The sequence below is a fragment of the Phacochoerus africanus genome, chromosome 15 (assembly GCF_016906955.1).
Source record: "Phacochoerus africanus isolate WHEZ1 chromosome 15, ROS_Pafr_v1, whole genome shotgun sequence".
NCBI classification, from domain to species: domain Eukaryota; kingdom Metazoa; phylum Chordata; class Mammalia; order Artiodactyla; family Suidae; genus Phacochoerus; species Phacochoerus africanus.
This window is the reverse complement of record NC_062558.1, coordinates 107063026-107081895: the sequence shown is the minus strand read 5'-3', so window position 1 is coordinate 107081895 and position 18870 is coordinate 107063026. Positions and strand designations below refer to the sequence as shown.

Below are 18870 nucleotides of genomic sequence, written 5' to 3'. Positions count from 1 at the left end.
GCCCCCTCCTGCCAGAGCACAGAGGCTTCTCTGCCTAGTCAGCAGCTGCCTCACTGATGACACCACAGCCCTCTTATCTTACTTGTCTAAACCACTCTGTTCTGGGGAATTTATCTCCACCTTTTATCATCCCCTGCTTTGCACTGAAGGGATGCCGATTCCTCTCTTCCTGGTTCTTAATCCCTCTGGAATGTGCCCTGAAAGGGCGTTTTAGCTCTGACTTGCATCCTGACAGGCCAGGGCATCAAGGGGTATCCTACCCAGGGGTACCCAGCAGGAGATCAGGCTCTTCTGGGCCTCAGAAAAGAATGAGAAGGCAGAGCTGGTGGGTGAACCTGAATGTGCCTGACTTGTGCAACATCCTGGGTCTTGCCCTGTGTCTGGCGGGTTGGTCAGAGCCCTTCTGCTAGAGTTGGGCCTTGAGCCAGGGCCAGTGATGGCCCATTGAAACACTTCTCCCTCTGGCACTCAGCTTGCAGCGTTCCTGGAGAGCTGCACGTCAGACTCCCCCTTGATTTTTCTTCTGATCTCTGCCTGCAGGAGGTCTTACACATAGGAAGCGCCCACAACCGGAGTGCCATGCCCTTTACCGCCTCACCTGCCTCCAGCGCTTCCCCCAGGATCATCACAAACCAGTACAACAACCCAGCTGGCCTCTACTCTTCTGAAAACATCTCCAGCTTCAACAGTGCCTTGGAGTCAAAGACGGCAGCCAGTGGGCAAGAGACGAATGGCCGAGTGTAAGTAGGCCCAGGCATTCTGCTCTGGCCAGTCCTGGACAGGCTCATTCAGGCAGCGGGAAGAAGGTTCAGCCACTAGCCCAGGGAGAAAGATGTCTACTTTAGCACAGTTCTTTCTGTGTCCATTTTCCTCATGTCCAAAAAGGGGCTAATACCACCTGCCTTGTAGGGTGGTTGTAAAATAAGAAGTAACCTGTAAAATGCCCAGTGCTGTGTTTGGCTACACCGCAGCCACAGCCACACCAGATCTGAGCCGCATCTGCGGCCTACACCACAGCTTGTGGCAATGCCAGATCCTTGACCCGCTAAGTGAGGCCAGGGACCGAACCCACATCCTCATGGATACTAGTGGAGTTCATGACCCTTGAGCCACAACGGGAACTCCTGGGACAAGTACTTCTGGATGAAGTTTTGATGAGGCAGAATTTGCTTTTTTCCCCCTTGGGGTGGCCCAGTAGAAATCATATAAAGAAGTCCACGAGGATAAAAATGTCTGTCCATTGGAAGAGGTTCAGATTTTGGGTGGAGACAGAGGTGGCCTTGCCCAGGGGAGAGGAGGGGCTGCAGGTGGACAGATCTAAGGAAGCATCTTGCTCAGGACTGGGGAGGCCTGTTCCCTTGGCCCCAGCTGCCTCTAAGTCTTTATCCAAAGAATCCTCTAGATCTTCCAGCAGAAGGGGCCCAGTGTCGGCTCCCTCCCAAACTCTTTGAAGATGAATCCAGAAACACTGGGAATGCTGCAGTCCATGGCAAAGAACTGGGTTTGAGTTTGGAGAATTAGAGATGGGGTCAGTTCTCTGTGGTTAAAATTGGATGGACTAGGTCACGAGTTGCCGTCTTATATACCCAAAGGTGGCAAGGGAGATACAGACTCAAGGACAGAGCTGAGTCCCAGCCAGGGGGAGCAGAGCATGGCACCATGGCAGCTGGACAGTGCATGCCCATCCAGAGCGGGAGCCACTTGGCTCCAGCCAGTCATTATGTACAGGCCTAGGATTCCCAATTCTGATGATTAATTTCATCAAAACAGTCAGAAAGTCTCTCTTCATCTCCTGATTTTTAGGTGTTGGTGACATATTTATTGGAAAATACCATGTGGTCCAAACTTGAATGATCTTGGAAAATCCTGCTTGAAATCCTCAGTTCTTTGTTTATTTTTAAAAGTTTTTGGCTGTGCTTGTGACATGTGGCAGTTCCCAGGCCAGGAACCAAACCTGTGCCATAGCAGCAACCCTAGCTGCTGCAGTGACAATTCAGGATCCTTAACCCACTGTGCCACAAGGGAACTCCACTCTTTTTTTTTTTTTTTTAATGAAGTATAGTTGATTTACAATATTGCGTGAGTTTCAGTTATGCAGCAAAGTGATTTCAGCTGTATTTAAAATTGTTTTTATATATAATGATTTTTATTTTTTTCAATTATAGCTGGTTTACAGTGTTCTGTTAGTTTTCTACTGTACAGCATGGTGACCGAGTTACACATACATGTATAGATTCTTTTTTCTCTCATTATCCTGCTCTATCATAAGTGACTAGACATAGTTCCCAGTGCTACACAGCAGGACCTCATTGCTTATCCATTCCAAAGGCAGTAATCTGCATCTATTAACCCCAAGCTCCCAATCCATCCTGCTGCCTCTCCCTTGGCAACCACAAGTCTACTCTCCAAGTCCATGAGTTTCTTTTCTGTGGAAAAGTTCGTTTGTGCCCTATATTAGATTCCAGATATAAGTGATATCATATGGTATTTGTCTTTCTCATTCTGACTTACTTCACTAAGTATGAGAGTCTCTAGTTCCATCCATGTTGCTGCAAATGGCATTACTTCGGTTTTTTTATGGCTGAGTAGTATTCCATTGTGTATATATACCACATCTTCCTAATCCAATTATCTGTTGATGGACATTTGAGTTGTTTAGTTGTTTCCATGTCTTGGCTATTGTGAATAGTGTTGCAAAGTGATTCAGTTGCATTTTTAAAATTTTTAAATATTTAAAATTTTTTTCAGATTCTTTTCCATTATAAGTTATTATAAGATATTGAACATAGCTTCCTGAGCTATACAGTAAAACTTTGTTGTTTATTTTTTTTATTTTTGACTTTTTTTTTTAATTATTATTGCCCCAATACAATTTTTTTTTTTCTACTGTACATCATGGTGACCCAGCTACACATACATAGATACATTCTATTTTCACACATTATCATGCGCCATCATAAGTGACCAGACGTAGTTCCCAGTGGTTTATCTATTTTATATAGAGTGATGTGTATCTGTTAATCCTATACTCCTAATTTATCTCTCACCTCCCTTTCTCCTTTGGTAATCATAAATTTATTTTCTGTGTCTGTGAGTCTGTTTCTGTTTTCTAAGTAGATTCATTTGTATGATTTTTTAGATTCCACATGTAAGTGATGTCTATTTGTCTTTTTCTGTCTGACTTATTTCACTTACATCACTATATTCTCTAGATCCATCCATGTTGGTACATGCCCAGAAGTGGGATGGCTGGGTCACTTGGTAGCTCTAGTTTTAGTTTTTTAAGGAACCTCCATACTGTTCTCCTTAGTGGCTGCACCATTTTACATTCCCACCAGCAGTGTAGGAGGGTTCCTTTTTCTCCACACCCTCTCCAGCATTTATTACCTGCAGGTTTTTTGATGTTGGCCATTCTGACTGGTGTGAGGGGGTACCTCATTGTAGTTTGGTTTGCATTTGTCTAACAATTAGCAATGTTGAGTATCTTTTTTCAGGGGCCCGTTGGCCATTTGTATGTCACCTTTGGAGAAAGGTCTCTTTCGGTCTTCTACCCATTTTTTGATTGATTTGTTTGTTTGTTTGATATTGAGTTGTATGAGCTGTTTGTATATTTTGGAAAGTAATCCCTTGTTGGTTATATCATTTGCAAATATTCTCTCAGTCCATAGGTTGTCTTTTTGTTTTCTTTATGGTTGGAATCCTTGGTTCTTGGATTAGCTCTGAAAGCAATTTTGCTGTTGAATTTCTCCCCAGTTTGTTTATTTATTTATTTAGCCTTTTTTTTTTTTTTTGCTGCACCCACAACATATGGAAGTTCCCAGGCTAGGGGTCAAAATCAGAGCTACAGCTGCCGGCCTGCACCACAGCTACAGCAACGCAGGATCCAAGGCGTGTCTTCGACCTACACCACAGCTCACAGCAACACCAGATCCCTGACCCACTGAGCAAGGCCAGGGATTGAACCCACATCCTCATGGATGCTAGTCAGATTTGTTTCTGCTGCACCGGTTTATTTTTAAGAAGAATCTGCCCGGCTGTTAAGGCGATTAAATGGCAAACCCTTTGCTTCAGATGCAGGTTAGGACAGATTAAGGCACAAGAGCTTCTAAACTACTTAAATGTTGGAAAGAGCTATGTGGAGACCCTCTTGAAGCTTCTTTGGCCATGCTGTGCTTCTGGACCTTCTCCCCTGAAAAAGAGACAGATGTTCTTGGGCACCCATGGCATGCGGGTCCCCATGCCCAGCACTGAAAGGGCTCTGTGATTTCCTTTTAAGCTTCTCGGGGCCTAGCAGGGGAAGCTTTTTGCCATGTGACTTTGGCTTTGGTTGCTGGCATTTACTGTAGTAACTGAGGCAGTGTGGCTGCTAATGCTGCTTCTTCCTCCGGTTCTGAGCCCTGCAGGGCCCTGGTGGCTTATGATGATGATAACTTTCAGGGTAACTGTGGGGGCCTTCGAAGGGCCTGAGAAGGAGCACCATGCTGGGCCCTGAAGGGATGCTCTCTCTCAAGGCAGCTTGGTGGGGAGTCAAGTGGTAGAAACACCAAGAGCCGTGATCCCCGGCCTTTGCAGCTTTGGTGCTGAAGGAGGCTGAGAACGTGCCTCTCTTTAACTGTCCCAGAGTGGAATGTTCCATGATCTGGATTTAATAACCCAGGAAATGACACATCCTTAATTGAGAGAGCTGCTATGCATTGGGAGAAATATGTGCCTGGAAAGTATTTTTAGTATGGCCTTGGCTATTATTCCTTCATTAATGTCTTCTTTCTTCTCATGTTCCCCGCCTGCTCCCTTCCTCCCTCCCATCCGAAACAATTAAGTCCGAACTATCTGGACCCTGTGCAGGCCTTTCCTCCAGCCCCTGTCCCCTCTTGTTGCAGACTTTTTGGCTACCGCAGCTTCTGAGTCTTTATCAAAAGTCTCCTTCCAGATTTTCTCAGCAGAGGGGGCCCAGCTTCTGTTCCATCCCAGATTCTGTGAGGATGAATCCAAAAACAGTGGAAACACCCACAGCCCCTGGCAGAGGAAAGGCCCGAACAGGCAGTGTTTCTTGTATGTGGGTCTCTGCTTACGGATCTCTTCCTAGAGAGGCCATTTGTGCATATCAGCGAAGGAAGATTCTAGTGCAAACCCAGCAGCTCCATCAGCAGACGTCCTGAGCAATCACCCCCCACTGTTTAGTCTGTGAAATTCACTGAGGTTCCAGAATTGGCTCACTTCATACTTTGCATCTGAGGTCATCACTGGTTCCCGGGGGCTCACTCCGAGTTTCTTTGTCGCATGCACAGCCTAGTGTGTGTGGCTCTCTGTCTTGTAGGACTTCCCAGGGCCCTGTCCCCATCAGATAAGAGCACAGACAGCATTGCCATTTCCAAATTAAACTGGGCCGGCAGGCGCGAGGTACCATCTGCGGCCTGTCCTCCCCAGCACACACAGGTGAATGGGAGGGCTGCTGGGTCAGTTCAGCTTAACAGTCATTTATTGGTGCCTACTGTGTACCAAGTGTGTGGGGGAAATGTTGCTGTGTTCATCAGAAGGCTTTCATCTGCCTCTGACCTCTTTCCACGGATTTAGGGCTCTGACCATTTTCTGGTGATTTGGGGCCTGGATTTCTTTATATATATGATACTGGTTGATGCTTTCTTAAAGCTGTGGGCTTTGTAGATAGAGAGGCCTGAGCTTAAATTCCAGCTTTGCCTCTTGTTAGCTGTGTGACCTTGGGCAAATCACATAACCTCTGAAACTCGGCCTCTTCAGCTCGAAAGCAGATAATATGAACTACCTTACCACCAGGCTATTGAGAAATTGGAATGAGACAGGCAAAAAATACCCAGCATGGTGCCTGGCCCCTGGGATGTGCTCAGTAAATGCTGTTTGTTACTGGTTTCATTGCTTAGGAGAAGCTCCACACCCGTCACTTCTGAGTACGAGGGGCTCCAGAGGACAGAAGCACATAGGCAAATCCTCGTGGAGAGGATTTTCCTGTAACTTGGAGTAAACTTGTTTCTTTCCCAGCGCTAGAGCCGAAGGTCAGCCGACTAGTTAGTATAGCTAATTACCTTCCCGATGGAGTGGTAGCCTCTTCGTGGAATAATCCCTTGGGCTCCCATAACCACAATAGTTCCAAGATATTGGGTTTTCCAAATTGTGTTCTTAGGCAACCCCCCTTTCCCCCATAAATACTCATGAGGCAAATTTCTAAGCAGGTTCCATTGAAATAAGGGCTGCATTCATTGTTCTTGGTTCAGGTGACACTGGAGGCTTATATTAGCCCTGACTCACTGGAGCGAGGTCAGAGGAAAACCTCTGTGACGATGGATGGTGGTGGCTTGTGCTTCTAACTAAACTTGCCCACAGCCCACAGGGAATTGGCGCTGGGGTTCTGGATGTTCCTCCCTCTTCTCCTGGTGCCCATAATTACTCCTCTGGTTTCTTATTGAGTCCAACATCTAGGCCTTTGAAGGCTAAAGCTTAGGGAGCACTCTGGCCAGGCTCCCCTTCCAAAAATGATTACATAGGATTTCTCAGAATTGTGTATTTGGTGAACATTGGGGTAACTGGGTTGGGGCAGCTCAGACATGAAAGAGTTTTTCTGAATCAGCTTATATCCTTTCTTTCTTTATCCCCACCTACATAAAAATCATCTACTGAAATCTCAGTGGCGTTCCCACTGTGGCAAGCAGTTTAAGGGATCTGATGCTGTCTCTGCGGCCGCGTAGGTTCAATCCCTGGCCCAAGGCGGTGGATTAAGGATCTAGCATTGCTGCAGCTGTAGTGTAGGTTGCAGCTGTGGCTCGCATTCAGTCCCTGGCCCAGGAACTTCCATATGCCATGGGTGCAGCCAAAAAAAGAAAGAAATCTCCTTGACATCATTTCCAGTTAGTGTTTTACTTCCGTCATTTGGGGAAAATTTTTCTTAAACTTAACTAAACTTTTTATTTTTCAGTAATTGTAGATTCACATATAGTTACAGGAAACAAAACAGAGAGATCCCCTGTGCCCTTTACCCAGTTTCCATCCATGGTAGCATCCTGAAAACTATCAAAACTACAGCGTTGACATTTATATGGCTGAGATACAGAACGTTTCTACCACCTCAGAGATTGCTCAGGTTTTCCTTTTATAGCCACACCCACTTCCCTCCTATTCTTGCACCGTCCTGTACCCCTGACACCCCACTAAGCTGATCTCTATTTCTATAATTTTGTCATTTCAAGACTATTATTGGGGTTCCCCGTGTGGCTTAGCGAGAAATGAACCTAACTCGTATCCATGAGGACTTGGGTTTGATCCCTGGCCTTGCTCAGTGGGTTAAGGATCCAGCATTGCCTGCTGTGAGCTGTGGTGTAGGTTGCAGATGCAGCTCAGATCTGGTGATGCTGTGGCTGTGTTGTAGGCTGGCGGCTACAGCCCTGATTCGACCCCTAGCCTGGGAACTTCCATGTGCTGCAGGTGTGGCCCTCAAAGGACAACAACAACAAAAAGAATGTTATTGATGGGATCACATAGTATGTTACTTTTTTTGAGATTCCTTACTTTGGAGAATTTACTGGAGATTCATCTGATTTGGTTAGTTGGTTTTTTTTTTTTTTTGCTTTTTAGGGCTGCACCTGCAGCTTATGAAAGTTCCCAGGCTAGGGGTCTAATCAGAGCTACGGCCGTCAGCCTGCACCACAGCCACAGCAACGTGGGATCCAAACTGAGTCTGCAACCTATACCACAGCTCACAGCAACACCGGATCATTAGCCCACTGAACGAGGTTAGGGATTGAACCCTCAACCTCATGATTCCTAGTCAGATTCGTTTCCACTGCACCATGACGGGAACTCCTGGTTAGGTCGTTTTAGATACCAATAGTTTCTTTCTTTCTTTTTCTGTTTTAAAGATGCATTTTTTAAAATTGTGGTTTAAAAGAAAAACACGTAGCATAGAATATACCATCTTAACTATTTTTTAAATTACGATGTAGGAGTGGTAACTACATACAGATTGTTGTACAGCAGATCTTCAGAAATTTCTTGTCTTGCAAAACTGAAACTCTCTACCCTTTGAACAATTCCCTTTTTCCTCTTCCCTCCAGCCCTTGGCAACCACCATTCTGTTTTGTGTTTCTAAGAGTGACTACTTTAGCTACCTCATGGAAGTGGAATCATGCAGAATTTGACTTTTTGTGGCTGGTTCTCTTAATTTAGCATAGTGTCCTCAAGGTTCATCCGTGTTGCAGCATGTGATAGGAGTCCCCCCCCCCCTTTTTTTTTTAAAGTCTAGATAATATTCCATTATCTGAATATACCACATTTTCTTTTTCTTTCCTCCCTTCTCCTCCCCTCCCTTCCCATGGCTACACCCAAGGCATATGGAAGTTCTCAGACCAGACCAGGGATTGAATCCAGGCCACAGCTGTGACCTATGTTATAGCTGCAGCAACGCTGCATCCTTTAATCCACTGTGTTGGGCCGGGCTGGGGATGGAACCCACCCTTCTGCAGTGACCCAAGCCACTGTAGTCAGCTTTTTAACCCACTGTGCCACAGCACGAACCCCTATACTTCATTTTCTTTTTCTATTTATCTATCAATGGACATTTAGATTGCTTCCACCCCAGCTATGGTGAACAATGCTGCAATGAACATGAGTATGCAGATACTTCTTTGAGGGCCTGGTTTTGGATATATACCCTGAGGTGGGATGGCTGGATCATACAGTAGCTCTATTTTTAATTTTTTGGAGGAACCTCCGTAGCGTTTTCCATAGCAGCTTCACCATCTTATGTTCCCACCAGCGGTGCCCAGGGCTCCAGTTTCTCCATCCTCCCCAACACTTGTTACTTTCTGGAGTTTTGTTTGCTTGTTGTTTTTGGTAGCAGCTCTCCTAGTGGCTGTGAGGTGACCTATCTTGTGGCTTTGATTTGCATTTTCCTGATGGTTAGTGGTGTTGAGCATCTTTTCATATGTTTGGTGCCTATTGTGGATCTTTTTGGAGAAATGTCAATTTAAGTCCTTGCCCATTTAAAAGATCAGCTTATTTGTTTTTTGTTGTGGAGTTGTAGGAGTTCTTTATACACTTGGGATATTAACCTCTTATCAAATATATGGTTTGCAGATATTTTCTGCCATCTGTGGTAGGGCTGTACTGCACTGTGTTTAATCATTTTCCCATTGAAGGACATGCAGACATCCAATCGCATCAGTAAATGGGAGAGAGAGATGAGGAGAAGTAACCTGGGGAGGGTTATTCAGGGAACACATATACCTCTGTTTTCTTTCCTTCTTTCTTTCTTTCTTTCTTTCTTTCTTTCTTTCTTTCTTTCTTTCTTTCTTTCTTTCTTTCTTTCTTTCTTTCTTGACTTTTTGCCTTTTCTTGGGCCGCTCCCACGGCATATGCAGGTTCCCAGGCTAGGGGTCTAATTGGACCTGTAGCCACCGGCCTACGCCAGAGCCACAGCAACTCGGGATCCGAGCCACATCTGTGACCTACACCACAGCTCACGGCAACGCTGGATCCTTAACCCACTGAGCAAGGCCCAGGATTGAACCCGCAACCTCATGGTTCCTAGTTGGAGTCGTTAACCACTGAGCCACAACGGGAACTCCCTATTTTCTTTTTAAAATGAACTATGAGCTAATTATACAATGAGTGGGTGCAAAACGCGTGAGTTTTATCAGTTGTCACGTGGTAGAAAGACATCATTCTTTGAGAGTAAATAAGTTGTTTTCTCTTTTCTTAATCATGGAAATACTTTACAAGACTGTTGGCTGGAAGACTATGTGATGACCTTGTGGTTTGCGTTCTGTCATTTTTAGCGTTCCCTTGGTGGCTTCCAGACATAACAGCATATACCAAAGAAGGGGAAAAATTCTCCCAAGAACATTCCACGGTCTGATCTTGATTTTAAAATAGTTCTTAGGGTAATAGGAAAAAATATTTGTCAAAATAGCATAATACATTATAGGGCAAGCTCAGAACTCAAGACCCAAAGAAAGAGTCCGGCATGTGACCAAACATGAAAGCTGAAACGGTGGGCCAGAGACTGCAGCCCTCAGTTAACCACCACTCCTTAAGGTGGCCTATCGCCTTTCTGGGGGCTGGGAGGGAGAGACAAGGGCAGCGCCTGGCAGCTGTGGGTGGGCTGGGGTGTTGGCTTCTCTCACTGCACTGCAGGCTAAATGAGTGACCATTTGATGAGTCTCTCTACTTGCATTCTTTTTTTTTTGCTTTTTAGGGCCACACCAGCAGCATATGGAGGTTCCCAGGCTAGGGGTTGAATCAGAGCTACAGCTGCCGGCCTACACCACAGCCACAGCAACGCCAGATCCTAAACCCACTGAGCGAGGCCAGGGATCAAACCTGCATCCTCATGGAGGCCAGTTAGATTTGTTTCTGCTGAGCCACAACGGGAACTCCTCCCCTTACATTCTGACCTTCCCTGTGAGCAGCAGAGCAGATGTCTCTCTTTGAGGGCTCTGTCCTCTTTTGTGAGAACCTGGTCTTAGTCAGAGGGAAAACCTGAAGCTTCATTGAGGTGAGCGACCCTACTTCTAGCTGGGGCTGTGAGCCACATTGAAAATGGGGTGTGAGGAGTTCCTGCTGTGGCACAGTGGGTTAAGAAGCTGACTGCAGCAGCAGTGGTCGCTACGGAGGCTCAGGTTGGATCCCCGTACTGGTGCACTGGGTTAAAGGATTCCTTGTTGTCACAGCTGTCGTGTAGGTCATGGCTGTGGCTCGGATTCAATCCCTGGCTTGGGAACTTCCATATGCCATGGGTGTGGCCATAAAAAAAGAAAAAACAGGTAAATAAAGAAAATGGGATGTGAACTAATTATATCCTGGGTGGGCGATAAATTGTACCACCATCTGGTATTCTTTCTTCCGCCTTACTGGACACTTTGTCCTTCCACCCTAGTGGGTGGTGGCTTCTGAAAAAGCAGCTGAGGCTGAAAGGCAGGAGGTGATCAGCCCATTTCCCTGGCAGAGCCCTGGGGGCTTCCCTGTGACCCCATGGGAGCAGGAAGAGGGTGCAGTGAGGAGGAGGAAATGATTCGATCCACTTGGCACCTATCACTCACTTCCCTAACACCTGCCGAGCCCTGAGCCTCATGGGGCTTACTTTCTAGGGGGAGACAGACCCTAAAGAAACAACTGAGAGTCTCATCTGTGGAAAGAGAGTGAGAGGTGACGTGGAAAGAGATGTAGCAGAGCAATGGGAAGAGTGATGGGGGTGGGCGGACTGTTTTATGTCGAGGGTCCGGGATCCTCTCCAAGGAAGGATATCTGAGCAGAAACCTACATAAAGTGTGGGAGTCATGGGGCTCCCTGGGAGGGAGCGTTCCCGACAGAGGGAATAGGACATGCAAAGGCTGGTATATTCTAGAAACCCTATGAAGACTGGCCTGCCTGGAGTGAGCATGTGTGAACCGAAGTTTGGCACGTGCCATCAGCCTCTTAAAACATGAGCCCCTGCAGCTACAAACCCGCAGCAACCTCTGAGTGGAGCTCAGGGTGGAAACCAGGAGTGAGGCACTCTGTCCTCTGGGAAAACTGGAAGAACAGGCCTTCGGGTCGTCAAGATATTTTCAGGAGAAAATTTTATGTGCCCAATTCTTGCATCTCCTCATATCTACAAAAACATGGAGTTCTTATCGCAGCTCAGTGGTTAACGAATCCAACTAGGAATCATGAGGTTGCAGGTTTGATCCCTGGCCTCGCTCAGTGGGTTAAGGATCCAGTGTTGCCGTGAGCTGTGGTGTAGGTCACAGTCGTGGCTTGGATCCCGTGTTGCTGTGCTGTGGCTGCGGTGTAGGCTGGCAGCTACAGCTCTGATTAGATCCCTAGCCTGGGAACCTCCGTATGCCACAGGTGCGTCCCTAGAATAGACAAAAAGACAAAAAAAAAAAAAGAAAGAAAAACAAAGAAAAACACTAAAATGGTGAGATCTGCTCCTTGTGACAGGCAGTAACCTTCAGGAGATCAGCAACAAAATATTGTAAAGTGTGTGTCTGCTGCTCGCACCTCCCCCTCACCGTTTTCGTATCCTGATAGTCCCGCTTTTCTTCCTTGGGTGGTTATTTCAGCCTGGTCTGTAGTAAAGGTTAAAGAATGTCACCGTCACCTGGATGCAGTCACCTCCAAGGGTGAGAGCCTGCCTGAGTGCCTCAGGCTGTGAAGACTCTTGGATACTGAACCTGAGAGCGGAGGTGCATATCAAAGAAATGATTTCAGAGAGCCCAGGCCTCTTTTGTTCCTTCTCCCGGCCCTTTGTGGCAAAAACTCCTATATATTCTAGCTCCACCCTCATCTCCTGGGAGCGGTTCCTTGGGGCTGCCTCCCTGTGCTGTTGTCTCCTGGGCTTAAGTCCTAATTTCACCCCACATAAAAATTAATTCTCAACGCTCAGGTTGTGGATTTTTTTTCGTTGACACAGGCAATATGTTTGGAAAGGGAAGCAAAATAGGGCCTTTCTGCTTTTTGTAATTGTGAGAATTAACATACGTCTTTTCTCTCAAAGGAAGTCTTGTGAGTCCATTTTGTTCCTGCTTTGCCTGAGACACCCTCCTCCACCCCCCCCTTCCCTCTTCTCCCAGTAACAACTGTGTTCAAATTAGCCAACCGAGAAGAAGGTGCACCCTGATCTGACCAATGGGAAGGGGACAGGGATGTCACCTGCGTTAGGGATAAATAGGGAGGGTCTTTTCTTTGCCCTTCTGCAGAAGTGAAGAGCCTTGTCAAGACCTCCCTGTGTTCATGTGTCTCACTTTCCGACACTGACAATCCGAGCCCGAGTCATTTTAATTCTCCAACATAATGAATATGTACTCCAAAGGACATGAGTTTGAATAACCTTGTGTTTTGTTATTAAAACGGTAAATATTTGGTTCTAAGTCAGATGAGAACACTTTGAGCCAATCATGACGCAGTCTGGTGCTTGAGTTTAAAATATCACTCTGGCCTCTGATGAGAAGTAAGATGGTGCTGGGGCTGAGGGTGGTGGCAGAGGGACAAGTTAACAGAGGCTGTCAGCCCTGTTGGGTGGTGTGGCTGGGACAGGGGGTGGAGAGAAGGGTTGGGTCTCAGGACAGACTTTACAGGTAAAGCTGATAGGAGTCTCTCACTCTCCTCCTGCCAGATCAGGCAGCAAAGGCCCCTCCCCTGACCCCGGTGCTTGGTCCTGTCTGATTTTACAGCCCAGGGACAAAGGAAAGAGAGGAGAGGTCCTGCCATGCACCTGTTGACCTGCAGATTGGTTGGGGAAAGATGGGGTCTTCTGATATACTTGCTGGTTGGTTGGGGGTGTATATTGCCCTAGAGGGCCTGGGTGAGAAGTGGGCCACATACCTTCCTAGTAGGGGGTCGGGAGGGCCGGGTTGCTCAAAGAGGGGGAGGTGGCATTACCATGAGATGGTGGGGCGGTGATAAAGATAATTGCTGTCTTGGCCAGAGACTTTGAGTTCAACCTCCTTGAAGGGGTGATGAAGTCCAGCAGGGCCTCGGTCCCCTCCCTGACAGGAACCACACTTTACTGTTTACAAAGCTCTTGCCTTGCTCCTCCTGGCCACCAACCCTGCGAAGTGGTCAGGGCAGACACTGTTACCTCCACGTGGTAGGGAAGGAGACGCGAGAGCCTCACTGTGAGAGTGAGGAGTTTAGAGAGACCGAGAAAGCACTTTGATGTCATCCGGAAGGAAGAACATGGATTTCTGCTCTGGGGAGTGAACATGGCCTGTCCCCAGGGCCCCAGCTGTGTCCTTAGTGCTCAGGTTGTGGTTGGCATTTTCCCTCTTTGAAATTTTCTTTCGACATCATTTGTTTATGTAATTTAGAAAGAAGCACAGCATTCCCATTCCATGGGACTAGGCCAAAAAGTAATGGAGTTCCTGAAACTATTTGGAAAAATAGTTTCATTGTCTGGAAGCAGCAGCTGGCTCTGCCTGCAGACACCTCACAGTGCTGGTGGGAGGTCTGTGGCCATGTTAAGAGAGGGCTTCTCTCGTGATCATGGGGGTCGTCTCTCTCCTCCCTTTGAACCAGGGGTGTCTTGGCTTGGAAAGGGGTGCCTGGTGAATTTTTTTTTTTTTCTTCTAACTCTTGGCATGTCCTGATAACTCGCAAACATTCTTTACAGCTTAGACCATTCTCAGCTTCCAAGCGGGCTCGTCATCGACAAAGAATCTGAAGTTTACAAGATGCTTCAGGAGAAACAGGAGTTAAATGAGCCTCCGAAACAGTCCACTTCGTTCCTGGTTTTGCAGGAAATCCTGGAGTCTGAGGAAAAAGGTAAACAGCCCTGTGTGTGGTCAGAGGCTCTGGTTCAAGGCCGGGGGTGAGGGGCTGTCGTTGCTGAAGCAAAGGTGAGTACAGCCCCAGGAGGTGGAAGGAACCACTCGCTCTGGAAGGCCCGGCTCTTGAAATGCAAAAGCTCTTTAAGGAGGGCGCTGGAGAAGGGGAGGGGGGAATGAGTGAACTCCCAGCCCCACATGGGGTAGCTGTTTCTTGTCCTAGGAGCCCAGGGAGGCTGAGGGCAGGGTGTGCTGACCCTTGTGGGATTCTGATGGTCTGTCCCTTGGCCACCATGCTTCTGTAGTGGTTTGCACGTGTGAGTGGGTGGAAGGCTGTGGCCTGGGACAAGCAGAATGAAAATGAACAGCAAGCAGAGTGAAATGAGTGAGCATCACAGTGAAGCCAGGTGCTGGGCTTCATCTTGGGGCCACATGCTTGTTCTTGCTCTTGGCTGAGTGGCCTCCTGAGAGCCCACAATTGGGTCGTATCTCTTCTTCCTGCCCCTCCCACCCACCTCCCTGGTGTGAACTTAGACAGGTCTCTGAATTGTTCTAGGTCTGCTGCTCATTTGTCAACTGGAGATAAAAATCCTTTCCTCTACGAGCAAACGTTGTAAATCGCACAAAACACCCATCACTGTGATGGCACACAGTAGGTGCTTCATAACTCTTATGATGTTTGAAATCTCATCAAGAGGCTCCAGTCCAGCCTTAGCTTGTCCACGTGTGATGCTCTAGGCGCCCAGGCCACCCATGTGGCTCTGCAGGTCTCAGGAGATAGTCTTTGCACTGTAGATTCATAGGCTGTGGGTTTATCATGATAATTTTCAGGTGGAGAGGAGCAAAGCTATCTGCATATGACAACAACAGTATATTATGAGAAATGTCTGGTGCATGGCTGTGTTGCAGAAGGATGCTTGGCTTGTGAGCGGTAGCTCTTAGGCACGCCCACCTCCTAGGTGGTCATTCATAAGAGCCTTTTTTTTGGTCTTTTTTTCTTTTGACATTTCTAGGGACACTTCTGTGGCATATGGAGGTTCCCAGGCTAGGGGTCTAATCGGCGCTGTAGCCACCAGCCTACACCAGAGTCACAGCAACGCGGCCAGCCGCGTCTGCAGCCTCTGCTACAGCTCACGGTGATGCCAGATCCTTAACCCACTGAGGAAGGCCAGGGATCGAACCCTCAACCTCATGGTTCCTAGTCGGATTTGTTAACCACTGAGCCACAATGGGAACTCCTCATAAGCACCTTCTGATTCTCACCATCAGTCTGGCTACCAGCGACTTCTGGAGAGCAGGGTTGTGTGGCTCCTCCTGGTCTCAATGCCCAGCCCTCCACACTCAGCCCCTTTCCCTGAGGCTCGCCAGGGTCCTGCCTTCTCCTGCTATCTTCCTCTTCCCAGCGCTCCTGCCTGTGCAAACAGTTGCTTCTGGGAGGGGCAGTTGGTGATTTTGTTCTTCAGCCAGGCTCCTGAGGAGTTGGCACTTTGCCCTGGGTAGCCAGGGAGGGTCAGAGCTGAGTGCCCTCTGGAAGAGTCACCTTCCTCCTGGAAGCCCCCGGGTGCAGAATCGGCTTCCTGGGAATCCTTCCTGAGCTGAAAGTTCCCTACTGCGCACACCCAGCATCCAGGCTTCCTTCCCTGTTTGGGTGGGTCCTAGAGAATTGGCAGTTTACAAGCACAGGAAATTGGGAACATTCTTCTTTTCTGCTAAAAGGATATTGTTCTACCAGCTTTTTCGCCCTTTGCTTAGAGTACCTGTACAGATTGGAAGGAATGAGTCATACTCCACATTAAGTTCCGGTATTAGGCCCAACCCCAACTGACAAATGACTTGGGGCCACCCCTAGAGCATGATGGTTTTGTCAAAATGTGAGCAGCGGCAACTTACTCTACTCTAAGTGGGTGCAAAACCCTTCAGTTAAGAGAGGAAAAGTCAGTCTGTTCCAGCCCAAAGTAGGCCATAGACAGACATTACAGGGCTCATCTCGTTAAATGCCCTCAGGTCACAGAGGTCACAGAGAAGGACCTCTGAAGCCCAGGGTCACTGAGCTGCCCTGAGGCAGCAGCTCGCTTCTTATCAGGATCTGGACGTTTTCCATCCTGTGTTCTACCTGCCAAGCCAGTGACATCTGTTCTCAAGGTTACCTTGTGATCCTAGTTGGCAGCTGATGCTCCAGCCATCATGCCTACTTTCCAGGCATCAGGAAGAAAGAAGAGGGAAAGGGCTAATTGGGGAATCCTCCTTTCAGGTGAATCAGTTTTCTCTTTCCCAGAAGTCCCACCTTTTATATTGTGACCAGAGTTTAGTCACATGGCCCCCATTTATTTGCAAGAGAGTCTGAGAATTATAGTTTTTCTCCCCTGGGCTGGATATCGTCTTGCCCCAAGGAAAATAAAAACTTTGCTAAAAAGGAAAAGGGAAATAGTAGATCTTGTATGTATTCTCTCCCTTATCTCTGAATATGCATTTGCATTCAATTTTCAATGAATGGAATAGCATAAATTCCAATCCAGACATCTCCCACATGCAGAAAGCTCTCAGAGGAGGGAGCTCAAATTCCTGTTTTTATTTGAGAGGAAATGGTCAAAACTCAGGGCAGGGGCTAGTGCATGGCAAAAGCACTCAGTGAGGGTTACTGTCATTTGAGAAGGCCTGTGGTTAATAGAGCAGCGCTGCACCACCAGCACTGGCATCCAGGATCTGCCCGAGTCCCACCAAGAGACCTCTAGCAAGTGGCTTTCTTAAGCCCTAGGCTCTGCACATATCGCAGATAGTTTAAAGCCTTAAAGGAAATGGTGTGTGTGAAGTGGCAGGTGTGTAGTCAGTGAAGCCCTCTTGGGAGGTTTGGCTGCATCAGGGTTTGGTAATAATCCTCTAGACTCAATGTGGGTCTTCTTATTTGGGGTGAAATTCAGTGTCTGGACCAGGAGAAGGGTCCTAGCTTCCTCAGACTTCCTCTCGCTTTGGGTCAGATTCTCAAATTTGCAGGGAGAAGGTGTCTTTGTTTTAATTGTGAAAGGTACCAAAACACAAATTTGTTTTGTTTTGTTTTGTTTTTCAGGGCCACTTCCGTGGCATATGGAGATTCCCAGGCTTGGGATCTAATTGGAGCTGTAGCCACCAGCCTACGCCAGAGCCACAGCAACGCGGGATCTGAACCATGTCTGCAACCTACACCACAGCTCACGGCAATGCCAGATCCTTAACCCACTGAGCAAGGCCAGGGATCGAACCTGCGTCCTCACGGATGCTACTTGGGTTCGTTAACCGCTGAGCCACATACTTAAAATCTGCACGTGTTTGAAGTTACAGTTTGATTTTTACGTGTGTATGTATACACCCCTGACACCATCACCACAATCAAGAGAGTGAATGTATTCATCACCCCCAAGAGTTTCCTCCTGCCTATTTGTAATCCCTCCTCCAGGTCACAACCTGCCATACCTACTCCTCAGAGAACCTTAGATCTGCTTTTGGTCTCTAGAGATTAGTTTGCATTTTGTGGAATTGTATATAAATAGAGTCATATACTCTGCTTTGGGGGAGGTTGGGGTGAGTCAGGGTTAATTATGTTCAGATTAATCCATGCGGCTGAATGTATCAATCATTCATTCCTTTTTACTACTGAGTAGTAAGTAGTCCATTATGTGGATATACTACAAGCTGTTTTATCCATTGACATGTTGTAGGACTTTTAGGTTGTTTCCAGTTTCTGGTGATTACAAACAGAGCTGTCAACACTGATGTACAAGTCTTTGTATGGAGGTATGCTTTTACTTGGATTAAAACCTAGGAGTGACATTTTAGTATGTCTAACAATAGTGTTGGTGAGATGTGGAAGATTTTAAACTCTCATTCACTGCTGGTGGTAAAAGGGAACAGATAGTTTGGCAGTTTTATAAAAAGTCGAAGGTACATCTACCATGTCAAAGGCATTTTCTAGGTTTTTATTATTATTATTATTTTGCTTTTTTAGGGCCACACCTATGGCATATGGAGATTTCCAGGCTAGGGGTCCAATCAGAGCTACAGCTGCCAGCCTACACCACAGCTCATGGCAATGCCAGATCTTTAACCCACTGAACAAGACCAGGGATCGAACCTGCAACCTCATGGTTCCTAGTTGGGTTCGTTTCCTCTTGCCATGACGGGAACTCCGAAATGCAAAGAAGAGATCTTTGGAAATTTTTGTAGTTGTGCACAATTCAAAGGAACCTAATATTTTTACCTTAAGATAGCTGAGGAGGAAAGGAAGAAGTGAAATTCATTTGCATTTGCAGTGTTGGCTGAATAAGTGAGACAAAATTGAGCCAGCAGGGGGCGCTGCAGGGCTGAACAAGCTGCAGCAAGACCGGCTTTAACCAGAGTACAGCTTCCCCTGCTCCCATGGTGTGACTTCATTCAGTTTACTTCTCTTTATTCCAAAAAGGGAAGTGGATTTTCCTCCTACCAGGTGGGGCGCACGTGTTCCTCTCTTCCTTCTGTCCTATATTCCTAACCTTTCCTGGTCATTTTTCTGTGAAAAACAGACCATCGTGTAAGAGGCCATGACCTCTTTGATTTGGCCCCCTCAGTAAGCCAGTTTCCTTTCCAC

The 18870-nt window shown here is 47.0% G+C and overlaps 1 protein-coding gene across 1 annotated transcript in view; it reads left to right on the top strand.

The window, feature by feature from the left end:
• PDLIM1 (PDZ and LIM domain 1) overlaps positions 1 to 18870 on the top strand; it is a 50267-nt gene that overhangs the window by 24910 nt on the left and 6487 nt on the right. Inside the window, exons 4-5 of the mRNA XM_047761051.1 lie at positions 541 to 740; positions 14120 to 14271. Coding sequence (XP_047617007.1) covers positions 541 to 740; positions 14120 to 14271 — 352 coding nt within the window. The remainder of the gene's footprint in view (positions 1 to 540; positions 741 to 14119; positions 14272 to 18870) is intronic.